Here is a 21,354-nt window from a genome sequence, read left to right on the forward strand (position 1 = left end):
GTAAATTAACTAGCCTGTACTTCAGAGCCATTTATTTTTGGGAAACACAGTTTAAATCTGTTCAGGTGTTCACTGGAATATTGCCTATGGCCTTTTACTCTGATGCTATCTTGGAAATGTTGCATTCCCTGTATAACTTGGCCTGTTCAGATTTTTTGTAATAAACGTATTTCCACTGCACCTACAGAAATACATTACCAAATAGGAGTGTATAAGAGCCTCTATGGAAGTTTTGGCCTAATGTTTTCTGCTTCTTGTATTTAATCATTCTTTTAAAACAATGTTATTTGTACTAATGAGTACCATTTCATCTGATTTAAATTGTTAATGAAATCTCTTTTCAATAACTTTTGATTATTGGAAGCGTCATGATCTCACTCTATTGTGTTCTGCTAGTACGTCTACCACTTGGAGGGTTACCATAAGTGGTTCCTTACATTTAGAAATATTTCTTCAACCCACAGGGGTTAAGGGTTGTCTTCCAGGATGCTTGGAAAAGTAAAATAGGTTTTAATTTTTTTTTTTTTTCTTTTGACTTTCACTAGATTGATGAAGATGAACCTTTATTCCTGAGTTTAATTGAAGATCTATTTCCAGATATCCATCTTGATAAAGAAAGCTATCCTGAACTGGAAGCTGCCATTGACAAACAGGTAATATTTCTGTTGATTTATACTTTTGTGGTGTTGCTAGCATGATGACTTGTCTAAGAACATAACTGGTTTTGAATCTATCCAGTAATAGTAAGCTTTTCTGTTAATCTTTACCATTGGCATGTGTTGTGTGAAAAGGCAAAGAAGTTTGGCAGAAAATAAACCCCCTTGCTTTCCAGCTCATCCTCAGATATCAGAGTGGCAGCTTAGTTTAGATTCTGAGCGCTGTCCAATTCAGTAGTATAAATCTGATCTAATTCAATATATGAGTTACTGCTGTTAAGGATTCACAAATAATGCACTGCCAATTATTCTAAATGGGCTCTCACAACTGCTTTTAAGGCATTTAGCCACACCAAATGAGAACTCTCCTGCTAGATTAGTTATTAGTCCAGTTTGTTAAATCACCAGATTATAAATTCTTTTGGATTGGCAATGACAAACACATTGCCTGCAAAACATGTGAGATTAACCAAGATCATGAATAATACAGCTGACTGCAATTGTGCTAAATTATTGAATAACTCTATAGAGACCTCTAAGTTTCCCACAGAAGCACTTGATGTTGCTGAGTGTGCAGATCTCATCCAGTAGAAATCCCTACGAGGGGAGAGGCCCAGCCTGTCAGCTGGTCCCAAAAATCAACTGTGGTCTTGCTGACTTATCAGTGACGGTATCTTCCCCCGAAATCCTTCTCTCTTAAGTCATCTTTATACTATTTTCTTACTTTAAGGTGGAGCTTGAGTGACTCTAGTCAAACATACCTTTGTTTTACAAAATTAACTCAGAGAACCTGTTTTTGACCAAAGGGTGGAAAACTGCTGGCTTGGGGCTGGCTGAGAGAAATAAGATAATTGGTCAGCTCCATCAGTATCATCAAGTCTCCATCCCTGCAGAATGATCACATTTGGCCACGGGACCTCCACTCTGCTTCACACTCCATGCTATTTTTTCCTTAGAGTTGGCATACCAGGCTCTCCTGGTGTTTGCTAACAGCTAAGGTCACAGGTCATGCCACTTAGGGGACTATCATGGAATGGATTTCCCAGGGCAAACTCCACCAGGACTATTTGCCTTCTCTCACTCAAGAGGTGTGGACGTTTCAATAAGCCGCATCTAATAAATATTTCTTGGCATGTAATTATTAGTCTTATTCTAACAGATGTCACTGAATTGTGATTGTGACAGCTTGTGTTTTCTGTGTGAATCATTTGTGGTGATCAGTTTGGAAAACATGTCTGTGTACATTTGCCTTTATGTGAATCTGGATTTAATGGTTGTATGAAGTCTAACAGAGAACATGAGCTTAAGGAAAATGGCATTTCTTCTATTTTGGTTTTCATTAGATCTTTTGAAACACTAATAGGATTAGCATAAGAACATCAGTGGGAATAGAAAAGGTTAATGAAGTATGAACACTTACACAATCAGATTTATTGAACATTCCTCCGGAATTTGAAGAATTCCTCAGATAATTATGTAACAGTAAAGAAGAGAAATAAAAAAACTCAAAAAAACCCCACCCAACTCTTAATAAAAGGTTACTGCTTTTTTTACTGATAACATTTTCTGAAATTGGAACATATTTGGAGCATATTTTAAACACAGAAATTATTTTTAAAATAAAATAAAATAAATTATGATTGTTATTTTGGTAATTTCAATTGTATGATATGATCGTGAGTTTTAAGAATTTTTTTTTTTACTTGGTCTAAGACATATGCAGTGGTCTGAATCCTTTAGAAATTGTTCCAATTTTTCTCTTACTCATTTCCAGCTAAGTCACTTTCACAAGTAATAGTAATGTCATTGTAGTGAGATAACTTATTTAAGCTTGTAACTAGTAAAAAATGGGAAAACATCACATCTTTTCTCAGAAGGATCATGTGAAGAAGTTTCTCAAAGGTCTCTCTGTACACTGATAAATATCTAACAAATTTTTTTGTAGAAGAACTTTTGGGTGTTGTAGACACTTAAAGAACTTTATAATTAGAAATGTCAACAATAATAAAAAAAAACCTTTCTGAGAGGTAAGTGAATGACACTAAGTAGCTATGAAAGACATTGCTAGCAAGAGCGTCTCTAAAGTTCCTGCCTTTTCTTAAAACGATAGAATAACTCTCATAGAGCTAAAAAAAAATAATACTTTATCAGAGCTTACTGTACTGAATACAGATTTGAACACCAAATAATTTCTTTTTCCAAATAGCTGTTATATATGCAAACACTTTACAGAGTCTTCTTTGATGAAATATTTATAAAATATCAAGATATCCTGTGGACTGAAATAGCGGTGTTTTGTATTTCTGATGCTATCTGTAGGTGGAGGATGCTGGACTTGTTTGTCATCCTCCTTGGAAACTGAAAGTTATCCAACTTTTTGAAACTCAGAGAGTAAGACATGGATTGATGACTTTAGGGCCCAGTGGTTCAGGAAAAACTGCTTGTATCCACACTTTGATGAAAGCCATGACAGGTATGCGAGCATTTTTACTATAAAATATTGTAACATTTTGCTTTGATTCTTTATAGAAAGCCTATATTATATCACTGTGAGGATAAGTTAATGGAAAAATTAATTTCAGTGTATTGTGAATCTAAATAGTATTGTGGTGGTATCTTTTAAAAACACCTCACTGACATTCAAAGTCATATAACATACAGATCCAGTTTTGCACGCATCAGAAATTTTTATTCTAGTGACACTGAGAGCAGTGCTGTCTGGGTAGGCAGCTGGAACAAGTGGTTGAAGTGTCTCACAGATTCAGCTGAGGTAATGCTCAAAGCTTCTCATCATCATAAGTACTTAGCCCTTTTCCTTTTTGAACACAATTAGCAAGACATTGTCTTCGTCTGCATTATAAAATAGCTGCTACTTCTATCAGTTTTTTCCAGCTACGAACTTTACCAAATAAGTACACCATTTCTTATAATGCTGAATACTTATTAAACTATCCATTTGGATGTAAAGCTTTTGAATTTTTAAAAGTTCTCTGCCTACTGAGTATAAATACCAAAACTAACTGGTGATGTGCTTGCCTAGATTGTGGACAGCCACATCGTGAAATGAGAATGAATCCTAAAGCTATAACGGCACCGCAGATGTTTGGTCGTCTTGATGTAGCAACAAATGATTGGACAGATGGAATATTTTCCTCTCTCTGGAGGAAAACATTAAGAGCCAAGAAAGGTATGACAAAAAGTGTAATTGTACTTGAAAATTCTCCATTCTAAATGCTTTATGTTCAAACTGTGGAGAGCAAATACTGTTTCGCAGAATTTGCTGATCCCTTTCTTTGACATGATAGGCTCTTTCACAAAAGAAAAGTGAAAGATCAGAATCTTCTCCCCCAGCAATGAATTGTGACAAAATTTTGGTGTTGTCAGCATTTTTACCTGGTCTCAAACTGCCGTAACAGAAGGGTGTGAATTTCCTTTGGTAGTGTCATATCTGGTAGCCCTGCACATATCATAGAACTCCCAAACATCTCATGCCTGAGAAACCTGCACTGTAGTTATGAAAAACTACAAATGCAAAGGTATTTGGCTCAGAGGTGAGGAGGTTACTTAGCCTGAACCATCTTAGTTTGTGCCTAGCAATACAGCACCTAGGCTTAGGAAGTAAGGACTCTGAGGCAGATGAGATTGGAATGATCTCTGACTGCAGAGCCATCTGGAAATGCCCAGCAGGGCTGGAAACCTAAGAGGTGGGGAGCTGGAAGCCAAGGGAGCTGCCAGGGCAAGAGTGTTGCCCAGTATTAAAGTCATGCAAGCAGGGCCTTGTTTCCTCCTAGGAGACACATGCAGATGCTGAGATACATTTCCAGTACTAAATGGAAACTTCTGAGAAACTTCGAAGAGAACAGGGTCATGTTCATAAGCATAGGTATAAAAAACAAGGATCTTGATTGACCTCCATTAGATATGAAATGAAGCATGCTACTTGAGAGAGTGGCTTTTCAAGTGTTTCTTTCATTTAATCTCACTAGCATGTTGGAAACAGATGAATGTTGGTTTAAAATAGGTCTATTGTTTCTATCTTTATGTTGCTTTCTGTAAGTTGAAATAAACTCAGTTTATTATTAAACTGAAGATTGAATCCATAAAACTGTGTTTCAGGCTATTACAGACTGATGAATTATGCTTATGATGCTTTATATACTGAGCAAAGGATAATTATTATGGTAAGGTGACAAAAATGAAGCACTTAATTGAAAGTGAGTAATGCAAATGGAAATTGTATTTAAAGATGAGATTGTGGCTGTGTTCATGAATTCAGAATTAGTGCAAAATATATTTAAAGACAGAAGAAACTTATCCTTGAAAGAAACTGAAACTTCTTTCATAGGCATTTTTGTCAATCATTTTGGACTGCAGGTGACCACATCTGGATAGTTCTTGATGGTCCAGTTGATGCTATTTGGATTGAGAACCTTAATTCTGTCCTGGATGACAACAGGACTCTAACACTTGCAAACGGAGATCGTATACCTATGGCACCAAATTGTAAAATAGTCTTTGAACCTCACAGTATTGATAATGCTTCTCCAGCAACAGTCTCAAGGAATGGGATGGTATTCATGAGCTCATCAGTTCTCAACTGGAGCCCTATCCTTGAGGTACAGTAGCAAATAATTATATTTGCTTATGTATGGAAAGCTTTATTTTTAGCATTCAGCAGTTCACTGCTGTTACTTTAGGACTTAATTTTGTGGTTAGATATGAAACAGCTTTTGTACTGTATAAATTTATATCTGAGAATTTAAAATAGCAGAGTTTATGGTTGTACAAAAGATGGATTTTTTTTTCAGAACGTAGTCAACATACTACACTTTTAAAAACTTGCACGTTTCACATCTCAACAGATTTGCAGTTCAAGGTATTCTATGCAGTTGAAGAGCAACTCCAGCGTCAAAATATCAAATTTGTAGCAGCTCCTGCTGTAATTTCAGAGCAAGGAAAAATAAAGAGCCAATAGGCTAGTTCAGGAATCTTGCAGTCCTCAATAAAATAGAGGTTCTCTTGATATTTCATAATCTTGACTGCAGTTGGCATTTAGAACCATAAACAAAGTCAACACAGGATTTACAAATTTTGATTTTTAAATATGTATTCTTACCTTTTAAATTGTCAGTTTAATATTCCTGGAAGCAAAATGTTTAAGAAAAAAAAAAAGCAAGCAGTGATTATGCTCTCTCTCTGCAGTTTTGTGTCCAATGGTACTGTTAGGAAAACAGAACATGTTACAGATGTGTTTTAGAGGGAAGAACAGTGTATAACATATTCAAATTTCAATCTGATTTATAAAGGTTTTTTCTTGTTCATGTTGTCTTCCACACGGCCAAAGCTCATAAAAAAAAAAAAAAAAGAAAAAAAATCCTCATCTTGACTGACCACTAGTAATGATATCAATATAGTGAATGACACATTTAGAGACTTGAGCATAAATGTCTTGGTTAAGATGAAATACAAGAGTTGACAAGAATCAACATAATGTTGTCCAGTAGTATATCTCAACGGAACTCATCAACCTCATTTTGACCTCATTGCAGCCTATCAATACCTGAAGGGAACCTACACCCAGGAGGGGAGTAAACTCTTCAAAAGGGCTGATAACAGCAGGACTAGGGGAAATGGATCCAAGTTGAAGGAGGGAAGATTTAGGTTGGATGTTAGGGGGAAGTTCTTTACAAGGAGAGTGGTTAGGCCCTGGAACAGGCTGCCCAGGGAGGTTGTGGATGCCCAGTCCTTGGACGTGTTTAAGGCCAGGTTGGACGGGGTCCTGGGCAACCTGATCTGAATGTGTATGTTTGGTGGCCCTGCTAGGCAGGGGGGTTGGAACTACATGATCCTTGGGGTCCCTTCCAACCCGGGTGATTCTGTGATTCTGTGATTCAACATTAAACTCCAGTTTTCTGAAATGGTGGAGACAGTAGGAGTAAAGAAAAAAAAAAGTTTTCAAGTTACTTTTATTTTTATTATAAAGCCATTTATTGTCTTAGAAATTTATCCATAAACTAAGCTTCTCAGGATTAACACTTTTTGCTTCTTTCATTAAATTAAAATAAATATTTATTTACCTTCATTTTTTGTCATATTTAGGCAGTCTTATTGATGGTATTTTTGTTGCAATAAAAAAAAATGAATTTCCCAAAATTTTAGGTGATTTGTGCTTTGATAAAACATGAAATGTTTCATGAATATCAGAAAATGAAACTTTCTTTCTTCTTTCTAAGACTAATTCCTATTCTCATAATGAGAGCTACTTAATTAGCTTCTTTTGAAAACCAAGTTAATGTACTTCTCTTCTGTATAATCCTAAATTAACATTTCTTCATCCTGGACTTTCAACTTTAATTTTAAGCTAGGAATAATGTAGTCTTCCTGTTTAAGAAAATAGAATATAATTTACTCCCTGTTTGCAGATTCAAAACAACAAACCTTAATGGGTTACTGTGAGTTCAGGGACTGAATTTTGCTATTCTCATTTTTAAGAAGTTGTTTATCACTTTTAAAATGAGTTTTACAATCTCCTTCACTCTTTTGTTTTCCAATTCAAGTAGAGAATACCTGTGGAAAATTTAACTGAGGCTCATCTAAGCAATGCTACTTAGCTGGTCAGAAACAAATACAGTTGGCTTTGTATTAATTTTCAGATATTTCAAATTTTAGAGGTCCTACTCTACATTCTCAGATTTCTTGTCCTTTTAACCCATAAAACTTCTTATGCACGTAAGTCTTACTAGCTGTCTTTGACAGGGTTCCTTGCTTATAACTTCCTGATTTGTCTGGCAATCAAGGAAAAGTTGATGTGCCCCAGGAGATTGTCTCTGGTACTGCCTGGATCAGCTGTTCTTAACATATAGAAGGTTTCAGTGCAAACAGAAACCAAGAGAGGGTGTATCTATCAGTTCAGGTCCTGAGCAGCAGACAAAGCCTGGTGCTCTTCAGGAAGTAGGAGATGGTGAAGCCCCTGGGGAAGGTGTGTCCTGAGCATGAGTCTGGTGAAGTTCTGGGAAGAGTTGAGAAGGCTTGATAATTCAGTAAGGTTCACACCAACCTGTAATACAAACTCTAGCTAAAAACTGCAAATGAATATTATAGCTAGGCAATTACAATCCTGTTCACCTAGTGAAATTCAACCAGAAGCAGAAGAAAGAATGTCTGGATCTTTTTCTTGATTTTTTTTTTTTTCCCTTGTGAGATTAGTGATGCAATCAAATATTCGTTCCTAGTTATTTTAATACATTATTTTTTTCTACCTGAGTAAAATACCTCTAGCGTTCTGACCTAAAATTTTGGGGTATTCATTTTTTTTATTGCAACAACAACAAAAAGACAGAAGAAACTGTTCTTTTGTTAGTAAAACTAAGGCGAGAGCAGATTTCTACAAAATTTTCACCATGGTTTCAGAAATATATTTGCTTTGCAGTGCTCAAAGATTGGGAACAACAGGAAATATTCATTTTTTCTGCTTTCCAGCCTGTTTATGATCTCCACCATTCTGTCTGGTAGTGTCTAGGAGCTGTTCTCCTTTCTCTTCATATGAAGTCATAAGAATCTAGCTGTTAAGTTGTTGCAACACTTGACAATCATCAATAATTTTTTTATATATATATATATATATATATATAAATATATATATTTTTTATATATATATATATATATTTATTTACCAAGGCCAAAATGTTTGCATTGTTATTGGGGAAAAAAAAAAATACTTTTTGGTAAGTTTTCTAATAATTTGACTGTTCCTCAATTTTTACCAAGGCAAACAAATGCGGAGAACACAAGTGCCTTATGTATATTACTGCAACACTGTGCTTTTTAATTGTTTTATTTTTTTTTAAATTCATATGGCTATTTGGAAAAGTGTAAGTGAAAATTATGCATCTAGGACAGGGGTTCCCGTGAGATTCCAGTTTCTCTATACTTACAACACTGCCTAAAGCGTATTGGTGTTAGGATTGCACAGCTCTGCTTCCATACATTGGTATTCTCTCCTGTTTATTTGCACACAACACTCATAGAATGTTTCAGTTTAAACTGAGCTGTGGATTCATCAGAAAATACAGCAAAAACAAAGAAAATGAGCATTATATTCTGCTTTATCAGACCTGGTTTACCTCATCATTTCAGAGTGGTACGGAAACTAAATGAAGTTGTGTTGGACTAAGTGTTGAACAAAGGAAGTTTCACTAATTCAATCTTTTGTTTCAATGGCAGCAACGAACAAAGGGAAACATGAAGCTGTTTTCTTTCTTTCTCTCTTTCTTTTTAATAAAGGATTTACTGATTTTTCCAACAGAATTAAATGGAATTTTCTTTCTTTAGTTCCTATTTTTCAGATGCAGAAGGAAACGCAGTATTGGTTGAAGAACAGAAGAACTTTGAAAATTAATTAAAAAAAAATACGGGTAGCTCAAGAAAGCATTGTATATATTTAGATTTTCTGTCATAATTTATAAATACCTAAATATAAATACATAAACAACTGCTGAAAGAGATCTAAAACATTTTACATTGGTAGTTGTACAACCAAGATGTTATAATCACAATATAATTGAGTATAATCAATAGATATCAAGATGTTATAATTGCAATATAATCAAGAGAGTAAGGTAAAGCAAACAAGGATCACAAGAGAGAATAAGTGGAAGAGCTTACCCTTGGGTTGAGCTCACCAGAAGATACCAGAAGAGGGGATCTCCAGAAGAGATCCTTTCCCTCTGGTAGCCAGCTCTTAAATAGGTCCAGGAGGGGTGGAGCCTGGCTCCATCCCTTCCGGCAGCACAGGTGAATTGCCTTCACCTGTGCTCCTCTGGCTGACTCAAGGCTCACCTCAGGTGATTAATCAGAGGTTCAGGCCGTGACTCAGCAGTTCCCATACAGTAGTCTTGTCTAATATACTTTAAAGCAGATTTTACAAATTGATCAAAGTCATCTACCTCTTCAAAAAACAATATTTTATCAGCTTTTGTGTTTTAGTATGTTCTGAGCAACTGGTCAAGTTCCAGTTACCTGTTTTAAAAAGTGCTGCTATTTAATCTTTAGTTCGTTTTCAATCTACCTGTTTCCAGAAAGCTTTTTCATGCATCTACCTATTTGTAATAAGTTATTTACTTTGGGCAGTGAAAAATTGAGTTTCAGAAAATAATGAAAGTAGACGTGTGAAAGAGAATCACAGAAGTGCATAAATAGGTGAGGTTGGAAAGGGTCACTGGAGACCATGTAGTTGAGCCTACTTCAAAAAAGATCAGCTGAAGTGGATTGCAAAGGATATCCAGCTGAGTTTTGAGAATCTCAATACGCTAAATCTCCAGAAGTGCCCTAGAACCCTGTTCCAGTGTAACACCATAGGCGCACCAAAAAAGCCATGTTGAAATAGCATTTCCTCTATTTCAATTTGTTCCAACATTTAGTATGAATTTTGGAGAAGCACCTGCAAGTGTTTTTAAAAATGTGTATTCTATGTAGGAAATAAACTGATGGGAAATAAGAAAGAATTCTACCACCCAGGTGAGGGAAGACTTCAGAGTAACTCTAAGAAGCAGGTCGTGACTTTAAGCTAAAGGCATTAAAGCACAGATACCATTCTGTGACCTTATAAAGCAGTTTTAATTATATTTTGTTTACCCACTTTAACATATATGGGGATGCACAATAAAAATACTATTAATAGTCAAGCACACAGCATAAGTTTATGGACACTCAGCAGACATCCTTCCTGAAATGCAACCTTTTTCTTTCCAACTTCCAGATGCTTCTGAGGCTCTCTCTATCACAGCTAAAAGCTAATATTGTGCAGAAAAAATGAAACTTCTGTTAAATGCATATTCTTTCTTTGCGGAGTTTAATCACAGCTGTTGTGATTTAAAAATATATATATTTGAAAGAATTATTTTTTTTGCTGTTTAAAACAGTGAATACTTTTTATGCTTCTCTATCCACATCCAGTAGGAGTTATTTATTTCCACATCCACCTTCTGCTTGCCAAACTCTGCCCAAAAGGCAGGGAATCTGAGCCCTACAACAAGAGAAATCAACTTTCCCCAAGAGATATCAATTTCCCATGTCTGTAGGACTTTTTGAATTAGTAGAGATTGACTTTATCTTGCGTTTGAAATAACATTTATTTTCTTGCTATGCAGGGGTTTTTGAAAAGGCGTTCTTTTCAAGAAGCTGAAATTCTACGTGGGCTGTACTCTTCATCATTCCCAGACTTATATCGCTTTAGCACTCAGTCTCTGCAAAGCAAGACTGAGATGCTGGAAGCCTTTGTGATTATGCAGAGCATTAATATGATGCAGGGCCTTATCCCACCTAAGGTAAAGTAGTGCAGATTTTTTATATTTTCGTAATCTAACGGAAAAAAATTTAAGTCATGGAGTTATATAGAAAGGAGATTTTTTTGGATTCTTGGAGTATTAATGAAAGTACAGGTTGTTAGGAATATTTTCTTTCATTTTAAAGCAAGAGTAAGCCTGTGCCTGCTTTTCACATTTCAATTTGGTTTTCACACAAAGCATGCATCAGCAGCTTTCCTTTGGGGTGTTTTTTATTTTCCAAAGAGATGTTACTGGATTATAAACTAGAATTTAAACAGATCAAACAGTGTAATGGGTCGTTAAAAGGGATATTTGCTGGATCGTTTTCTCTATTTTGTAGTCCACTAGATAATTATTCAGTCTATTTGTTGATGAAGACATCATTAAATTTAAACATGACTGAAGGCTTCTAACCTACTGTTTCTAGTGATTATCAAGCAGAATTTTCAGGCTATTGATAATAAAAAATTAACTTAATCCTTCAGGAGCAAGGTACGGAACTGACTGCAAAATACTTGGAAAGGCTGTATATCTTCTCTCTTATGTGGAGCATAGGAGCATTACTAGAACTGGAAGACAGATGCAAAATGGAGCACTGGCTTCGAAACTGTGCAACAGTAAAGCTTGATCTTCCCTGTATTCCAGAAGGCAGTGAAAATACCATATTTGATTATTATGTGGCATCTGATGGTTAGTTACCCACTTGAGTACTTCGGGGTAGAACTTAGAATTTCTTTTTTAAATTTTGCTTTTCAATTATTAATTTAGATATATTTTTTGTAAGTTACCTTGTTTTTTGTTTTACAGTTGCACTTTATGTTGGTGATATTGTATAAAGCTTTTTTTCTATTCCCTTTGACAAATCATAATGTGGAAATATTGCTACAGAAAGCTACATGGGCTGCGTGAATGAATTATCAAGTGAATAAATAGTCAAGCTGGAAAATCATGTTCTTGTCATAATTTTAGGAAACAGCTGGAACAGTGGATCTTGTTGCTTCTCTCAGGGGTCTGAGAGTAGTGAGACAGATAATTTGTATTTATGGAGTGAGAATATTCTACTTAGGAGGAACTGACAGAGAAATCAAATTGATAGAAAATAAGTGAAAATATCTAGTTTTTATAAACATTAACTTTAGTTCTTTCCTATTAGGTAATTGGATGCACTGGAATACACGTGTTGAAGAGTATGTATATCCTAGTAGCAGCACGCCAGAGTATAGCTCCATTCTTGTGCCAAATGTTGACAACGTGAGAATGGATTTCCTTATTGAAACCATTGCTAAACAGGGCAAGGTATTTCATCTGCATTTCACATCTAAATACTGCTAATAGTATGCATGGTGGAGTTTTTGAATCAGGAGAGAAATAGGAAATTACTGAACAGGAAGAACATCATTTTTGTGATAAAAAACCATAATCGTGATTCTGGAGCTGTATTCATGTGAATATACTTGAATTCTATTACTCTCACTGCTCTCAGCCTTTTGTAGCTTCTCACTACCCATCCCTCCAACCATCCATCCCTCCTATTCCAGAAATAATGGGAATGCAGTGTAGCCATGGTGGAACAGAAGTGGTTCAGAAGAGAGCACAGAATAGCAGAGCACCAGGCTCAATTGCTAGGAACTCTGTCCAGACGGGTCAATGACAGAATTCATAGACGTTTTTTTAAAGAATAAAACTCTTTCATTACTGAAACTGTCAAATAAGGAGGATATGGTAAATAACACCAGTGACTGAAGTGGTTCAAATAATGAGGCTCTAGACAGTACATCATTTTTTTTTAATCTCCTTCTTTGTTCTTTAAATTGTAGTGAGTGACAAGACCATTTGCTGCCAAAGGTGAACAATTGAGGCCTGCAAAGGCCTATGAAATGTTAGCTATTTTGCTTCCACATGTTCTTTGTTGAGAAGATATGTGGAATTAGTGAGGCTTTGCCAAAATACACCGCTCTTATGTGTTATCTTACTTCCTTGTTGTCTTTGTCTAGGCTGTTCTACTAATTGGTGAGCAAGGAACTGCAAAGACTGTTATCATAAAATGTTTTATGTCGAAATATAACCCCGAAAGCCACATGGCTAAGAGTTTGAATTTTTCTTCTGCAACTACTCCATTAATTTTCCAGGTATAGTAGTCATTCACTCTCCAGTAGTATGTGACTGGATTCAGAGATTAATGGAGGTATTGAGAATTTTTTGGCAAGATACTTCTGAAAGTGGTCTATTTAGCTGCAAATGAGCACAGAAACAAAAAATTACCTACTCAGATGGACAAGGCGCTTGATTTGAAAGACTTCTGTAAACCGTCTCGCTAGTTGTTGAGCTATTCTTAGACTATTACATGCCTATTATTTGCTTCACCATACTTAATGATTTTAAGTCAGATGTAGTGGTTCTCACTAATTGGGTAGAGCTGTCAGCGACTTTCCTTAGATTTCACTAAAACCCATGTGTAAAGTAAGTGCTACCCGCAACAATCTGTCATAAAGTCTGTGCTGTCTGCAATTTGAAGTAAATTACGTTACTCATTAAAAAGTAACACATGCAGCACAGCTGCTCTAAACACAGCCGTGAATACTTAAATCCTGAATTGTACTGCCTCTCCAAATTTCTGCTGAGCTACTTAGATTTATTTCAAGATTCCTTAACCTACTATCTGCATATATCTAGTGAATGTTTATTATATAGTTCTGTTTGCCTAGCTTAATCACTGTCTGTGCTGTAAGCATAAGTCCTGTCCCTGAGCCTGAGGTGTCATCTGTAAGCTGGCTTCATGGTGAGAAGCTGAAAAAAATAATGGTGGCAAGCATGCTTCTAAAAAAAATAAAATTATTTCATTAAGTCTATTCAGTTTACATGTATGAATATAATTATCACCTTATGATTTTATGTAGTGTATTGATGTCTACTGGAAAGGTCATTAAGAATCGCTTCTGTCAGACCTGACAGATTATTAGTTTGATCTTGCAATATTAACAGATATTTAATTTGTTATTCTCAGTATTTACAGATGCTAGCTAGCAGGTGGTTGAACTGACAGAGGATAGATAAAATGAATATGTATCACAATAAAAGATTCTTAAAATTCATTAAAAGTTTTATATTTTGCATTATTCAGTCGAATAAGTCAAAAAGTAGTGCTAAAATCTTTGGTGGAGCTCATACTGCCCAACTAGCATTAAAAAAACTGAATTTCATAATTGGAAGCTTTGGCATGACATCTCAAACAGATGAGCATGACTGCCCTTCTACGCTTTTCCTCTCCACTTCTCCTCCTTTGCTTTCCCCTCCATCTCAAGATGAATACTCTTCTCTTAAACCTCAAGTGGATGCAATGATTATCTAAGGTCTTCCTCAACTACATGGACTATAAAATAGTTCAGTAGAATACAAATGTAGATGAAGATATTGCATACACTTTATGATCCTCATTAGCATCACTGAAATTGAAACATCTCTCAGTGCATTTCACTGTTTGTATACACAAAATTAAGCCTCATGGATTCTCATTTATTTGCATTAGTCTCAAAGAAGTGTGTTAATTATGTGTTAAAGTACCATTCTAAAATTGAGAGGCTCAGCAAACTGACAAGTTTGAAACTGGAAAATAATTTGAGGTGGTTTCAAAATTACGAAACTGAGGCACAGTTGTCTAAACTTAATATTTGGAATATTTTATACCAACCTCATGGTATAGCATGATATTTCAGGTGTACCAGTTGGATTACTGCTATTACCAACAGCACTTAGTGCTGTCTAAATTTTCCTTTGTAAAACTCTGTGTAACAACAGTTATGCATACTATATAATTACCTGTAATGTGGTTAAATGAGTGACTCATATGAAAAAGTGTGGCTCTTTGTAATTTTTCTGATAATTGTTTCTTAACAGCACACAATAGAAAGTTACATGGACAAGCGCATGGGCACAACATATGGTCCACCTGCAGGCAAAAAGATGACAGTCTTCATTGATGATGTGAATATGCCCATAATAAATGAATGGGGAGATCAGGTTAGTTTTGTGAAAGAGAAGATAAGATGGGAAAGGCTATTTTCTTCCTTTCTTTGTTTCACTGCAAAATGCCTTTTCAGTCAGCCAATGGGGTGTAAACTAGGTACGTACACTTGATTTTTAAATGGTATTTTTAAAGAACACATGCAGCTCTATGTTTTCATAAACTAAAATAGAATAAATATACTGACTAAATAAGCAGCTAAAATAAAATGGAACGGTTCAATTGGAAGGGACCTTCAAAGATCACTTAGACCAACTGCTTGATATCATCAGGGCTCACTGAAAGTTAAAGCATATTACTGAGAGCATTATCCAAATACCTCTTGAGCACTGACAGACACCTCTCTAGGAAGCCTGTTTGAGCATTTGACCACCCTCTTGATTAAAAAAAAATGTTTCTAGTGCACAGTCTGAATCTTGTCTCTAGCAGCCCTGTGCCCTTCCCTTTTTGCCATCATTGACCAGGAGCAGAGCCTGGTACCTCCCTCTGCTTCCCCTCCTCAGGGAGCTGCAAGGAGCAGTGAGGTCACCTCTGAGCCTCCTGTCCTCCAGACTGGATAGCGTAATGTCCTCAGGGTCTCCTCACAGATGATGCCTTCAGCCTCATTACCAGCTCTGGTGTCCTCCTCTGGGCACTTTAAAGGATCTTAACATCCTGTTTATATTGTGGTGGCCACAACTACACACAATATTCAATACCATTGTCAAGGCTACACCAACAGTAAATACAGTGGGAGAATCATCTCTTCTGGCTGGCTGCTTTTGCTCTTATTTATGCACACTGGAATGCAGCTTGCCCCTTGGCTGCCAGGGCACACTGCTGGCTCATGCTGAGCTGCTGTCACCAGCACCTCCTGATTTCTTCCTGCTGAGCTGCCTTCCAGCCACTCATCTCCTGTCTGTGCCTGAATCTGGCATTACTCTGTCCCAGGTGTAAAACTTGTCATTTTCCATTATTGTAGTTCATGCTGTTGCTAGTCACCCAGTGTTCCAACCTGTCTAGGTCTCTCTGCAAGGCCTCTGGTTACCCCGGAGAGTTAATAGCACCTCCCAGTTTAATATCAGCAAATTTGTTGAGGATTTGCTCTAATCCTGCATCCAGATCACTGATAAAAACTGGAACTAGAACTGAGCCCTGGGGAGGCTTACTTAGATGGTTGGGTATTCCTTGAAATATGGCTGTATGATTTTAGAATTGTTTTTAATGATATTCATTTATTGCTCACAAAATTGAAAACCTTCAGTTCGACAAAAAAACCTCTTGGCACACAAATCGTGACTGTGTAGGTGATAATTAAAATATTGTGACACACAACCATCTGCTTTTGAAAAAAATTGAAGTAATCATTGTCTGCATTGATAAGGTACTTCTGAAGTATAATGCATTGGAAACTAATGTTAGAATTTCTAGAGAAAAATACTCCCATAGTAAACTCTCTATAGGATTAAGAAGGGGGCCTCATCTATATCTGATAAAAAGAATCTTGCATTGCTTTTTATGGAAGTAATCCAACGTTTGCAGCTTGAAAAACCATATTTGCTGTTGTTGCACATGGAAGTTTCGTCAAAATACTTGGTATCAGACACAACATGTAAAGATACATGAGGTTGAGCTTGTGAAAACTGGAAATTTTATGTTAAAAGGGAGAAGTATTGAAACTGTTTTCAATACTGTTACGTTGGAAATCATGCAGTGTTCCAGTGAGACTGAACTGAGATATGAAGGATTAATTTTAAATCAGGAATTCTTTTCTTCCACCAGGATTATTCTTCATAGGTATTATCAGTGAGAAGTACTGTCTAAATTATTTGTAGCAGTGCATTTTTCTACAGAAACAAACAAACACAAAAGTGGGAGCTTTAGAGAGAAAATAATATTTATATTCTATATTGGGACATTCAAGCACAGAAGTATGTTTTCTATTCCGTTTTTTTGTGTTCTGTTACATACTGCCTGCTTATTTTACAGGTCACTAATGAGATAGTTAGGCAGCTCATGGAACAAAATGGACTGTATAATCTGGAAAAGCCTGGAGAATTTACCAACATTGTGGACATTCAGTTTTTGGCTGCCATGATCCATCCTGGGGGAGGTCGCAATGACATTCCACAGAGACTCAAGAGACAGTTTTCTGTGTTCAACTGTACTTTGCCTTCTAATTCTTCTATTGACAAAATTTTTGGTAAAGAAAAATTAGCTTTGTATCCATATGATTTTTGAAAATATTAGTTTTTTTTTTTTTCCACTCCTCAATGTATAAACATTATTATTAACACTAAAACTTAATCCCTCTCTAATTTGCTTACCAGCACATTTTTCCTTCAGTAATCCCTCTGCACCTGCAACTTAATTATCTGTAAATTGTTAGACCTCAGAATCTATTTGTATGCCAGAGTTAAGAAGAAATGGCATGAAGGCTGCTCTTTGTTTTGGTGACAATGCTGGAGAATTGCAAAGGTGCTATTGGTGTTAAGAGCAAGGTGCTAATGACCAGACTTTCAGAAAAAGACAGGATCACAGTGCTCTCAGTGAAGTGATTCACTATACAAATGCTTTGTAAGAGCTAAATATCTGGTGTGTTTGTGGCACAAGATTCTGCAACACCAACTGAATCAAGATGAGAGAAAGAAAGGGGTTAAAAAAAAAGAAAAAGAAAAAGAAAAAAAGGAAGTAAAAAGGAACAGATATGCTTGAAAAGATCATAGCCCTTGATGCTGCGGTAATGAATTTTAGAAAACCTGTCATTTGGCAATTTTCTTTTCCAAAGGTGTAATTGGAGAAGGGCACTATTGTAGTGAGCGAGGATTTTCAGAAGATGTAAAAGAAACAGTATCCAAGCTAGTACCGCTGACCCGCAGGCTGTGGCAGGTTACCAAGCTGAAAATGCTGCCCACACCTGCCAAGTTCCATTATGTCTTCAACCTTCGAGATCTCTCAAGAATTTGGCAGGGAATGCTGAACGCTACATCAGAAGTGATCAATGAACCAAAGGTAAGTGCAGCACATCAGTGATTTTGTCATAGTTAGTGCATAATGAGGTAGTGTATAATTAGATGGCATTAAAATTACATTAGAAAAAAATTATTTTTGATTGAAAAACATTTTTCAGCTTTTTTGGAGGGAATATTTTTGTCTGGCTTTTACAGTGCCACCTAAAATGAAAACTTCATTTCCTGACTATAAGTTAAACTTTTTTGACAGAAGAGGTTTAGCTTCTGTCTGCTTGTATTGTTGCTGACTAATGCTTATTTAAAATGAATAATGCTTATTTAAAAGCAGGGAGCAAAGAAAATTATGACAAACAACTCACTTTTGTTTTAATTCATTGAAAAGGCATATATCTTCATTAAAAAAATAAACATTTATCCTCTCCCTCACTAGTATCCTATGGCTGGCAATCACTGCCTAATACTTGTCTAACAACTAGCTTCTGGCTTTCAACTTAAAAACAAGAGGAAATAACAAGTCATAGTGATTTTTTTTTTTTTTCTTCATAACTCACCTTTCCTTCAGAAAAATTAAATACTTTATGCATCATTTCTTCTTCAAGTATTTTAAGGAAAATTAATTCAGTTTTTTGAGCAGTGAAACATGAAATTCTGGAAAAGCAATAGTTATGGTAATCACTGAAAAAATGTTTTATATCTGGGCTATACGGTCCCTTAATATTTAGTGTAATTTCCTAGTTGTTGAATAAGCAAGCTCCTGCCTCCTACTGTATCTACAATTTGATTGTTAGAATTGATTTTAATTTCCAAAATCAAAAATAAGCAGCCCAAATGTGATTTTACATGTGAGTATTGTCCAAAATCTCATTATATGAATTTAAATATCAGATCTGACTTGACATTGTATGCATCAGTTATACAAAGCATTGTAGGCTCAAATGAATTCTTCAAGAAGTACTTGGAATCTTTTCTACTACTGCGCAGTAGTTGTGTAGGATTAAAACCAGGTCTGTTACGTTTTATTCTACAGCCTCTGACCAAATAGAAGGATTTGAAAAGCATAGTGAATTTGGTGAAATAATACATAGCACAATTTGCTCTGGTTTGGATTTGTTACTGATGACATCTGTGTTTCTGAATTTGGTGTTCATGATATGATGCCATTATTTTCACGCAACTTCCACTTAGACAGTAATCAGTTACGGAAATGGTTTATTGATGTATAAACCCTTGTTCCCATGTATAGAGCATGTCTTAGGGCTACAGAAATAAAATCTTATATAGTTATATATGTTGTGGTTTGGAATACTAGATAAAGGCTTTTTGTACAGTTAACTGAGTATAAAACTGAAATGTTATTGGGTTGAATGAGATGTTTAAGATCTCTCTGCTGATTGAAACCAAACATACCACTGTTTCTTTTCCTATTTTATTATGATTTAAAAATATTTTAGAAACATTTTTTCATCAACATAATTTTACTGGCAAGCCTTACCTGATTGAAATCATGGAGATTGTTTTTGTTTGTTTGCTTTCTAAAAAGGTATTAATAAAATTGTGGAAGCATGAATGTAAGAGTGTTATTGCTGATCGTTTCACAACCTTGGAAGATGTAAAGTGGTTTGACGCAGCTGTGGCAAAACTCATTGAGGAGGAATTCGAAGGAAAGACAACTTTGTTGAATCCTGAAATTGATGCATTCTTTGTTGACTTCCTAAGGGATGTACCTCAAAGAACTGGTAAGATGGGCTCTGGTAGTCATTGTGGTGGCCGGAGTGGGGAAAAGGATAGAATTTAAAAAATGCACAAGTAAGGTTATACTTCGAGTGTGGCTGTCTTGTCTGGTGACTTTGAAGATAGATATTACATTTATTACTGGATATTACCAATTTTTGGAACATGCTTATGGGATTTTAAGTCCATATTTATATTCAGATAATCTGTATAGAAGGGTCTTGTTTCCATTTCCATCAAGGTGAGTAAAACTGGCAAATAACAAATATGAATTGTTTATTCTAAAATGGTGAAAGAAGTGTTGCATGATTTGAGTTGAGTTGCAGTATTAGATAAAACATAGCACTATAGCTAACACAGAGATGTGGTGTATGAATAGTAGCACTGAGCTTACCCAGTACTTTTTTAAAAGTACACAATATATTATTTTGTAATGAATTAGTATTATTTCAGAATCTCCAGAATACTAGTAAAAGCTCTTGGATTAGGCGTCTGGTTTATAACAATGTTCTCGTTTATTTTAAATAAAAATTTTGCAGCAGACCCAGCTAGCTAAATAACCCAGGAATACTTCTCAGTAGATAAAAAAAGAACAGAAAACAGATTCTGGGGGGATTTGGTGAAAGTCATTATTAAACTGTTGGATGATTCAGTTATCTGTTCATGTCATTGTATTGATGGGTAGTGGAAGCTGCAAAAGGTTGGCATAGCTGGTGAGGTTGGAAAATACCTACAACATCATCCTGTCCAACCATCCACCTATCACCTATCACGTTCCTTGAACACCTTCAGGATTGGTGACTCCACCACCTCCCTGGGCAGCCCATTCCAGTGCCTGACCACTCTTTCAGAAAAGCAGTATTTCCTAACATCCAGCCTAAATCTCCCCTGGTGCAGCTTGAAGCCATTCCCTCTAGTTCTATCGCTAGTTACACGAGAGAAGAGGCTGACCCCCTGCTCACTACAACCTCCTTTCAGGTAGTTATAGAGAGCAATAAGGTCTCTCCTGAGCTTCCTCTTCTCCAGACTGAACAATCCCAGCTCCTTCAGCCGCTCTTCATAAGGCCTGTGCTCCAGACCCCTCACCAGCTTTGTTGCCCTTCTTTGAACCCACTCCAGGGCCTCAATGTTTTTCTTTCAGTGGGGGGCCCAAAACTAGTAGAAATCGATCTGGTGTGAGAAAGCTAAATATGTCTTTAAATTATGTGGAAACTGAGAATGCAAAGAAGACTGAAATGTAAATCAGAATACATACTGAGTGACTGAAGAGTGACTTTTAATATGGAAATTTAAACTAGAAAGTGTTACATTAATCTGAAAAATGAATGTGAAAAGAAGTATGTATTTCTCAGACTAGCTTTTGTTACTATTTAACTGTACCTGCCTGAGTAATGCTCCATCTGGAATGAAATTTCATGAAAATACAAAGTAGAGGGCCTCTGTTTAGAAAGGGTGTGTTTTGTCTTCAATATGTTTGGCAGTCTAGAGTACCTCTCCCTGTTTTGACTCTATGAGATAAGCATAAAAATGGTTATTTTGTTTTAATTGTCCCTGTAATGGAATTTAGTATTGCTCATTATTATGAAATATAACATCAAGAATCAGGTTTCTGAGCTCTAAAATGCATAGAATATTCATCTAACATCAACTTTGAATTATGTGCTCAGACT

The 21,354-nt window shown here is 36.0% G+C and overlaps 1 protein-coding gene across 1 annotated transcript in view; it reads left to right on the forward strand.

Moving 5' to 3' along the window:
- DNAH5 (dynein axonemal heavy chain 5) overlaps positions 1-21,354 on the forward strand; it is a 105,489-nt gene that overhangs the window by 45,723 nt on the left and 38,412 nt on the right. Inside the window, exons 40-51 of the mRNA XM_042869167.1 lie at positions 546-653; positions 2,976-3,129; positions 3,697-3,843; positions 5,031-5,272; positions 10,805-10,981; positions 11,467-11,671; positions 12,135-12,277; positions 12,976-13,110; positions 14,876-14,998; positions 16,971-17,184; positions 17,770-17,993; positions 19,494-19,704. Coding sequence (XP_042725101.1) covers positions 546-653; positions 2,976-3,129; positions 3,697-3,843; positions 5,031-5,272; positions 10,805-10,981; positions 11,467-11,671; positions 12,135-12,277; positions 12,976-13,110; positions 14,876-14,998; positions 16,971-17,184; positions 17,770-17,993; positions 19,494-19,704 — 2,083 coding nt within the window. The remainder of the gene's footprint in view (positions 1-545; positions 654-2,975; positions 3,130-3,696; positions 3,844-5,030; positions 5,273-10,804; positions 10,982-11,466; positions 11,672-12,134; positions 12,278-12,975; positions 13,111-14,875; positions 14,999-16,970; positions 17,185-17,769; positions 17,994-19,493; positions 19,705-21,354) is intronic.

The sequence above is a fragment of the Lagopus leucura genome, unplaced genomic scaffold, assembly GCF_019238085.1.
Source record: "Lagopus leucura isolate 7727_CA_CO unplaced genomic scaffold, USGS_WTPT01 Super-Scaffold_100002, whole genome shotgun sequence".
NCBI lineage: Eukaryota > Metazoa > Chordata > Aves > Galliformes > Phasianidae > Lagopus > Lagopus leucura.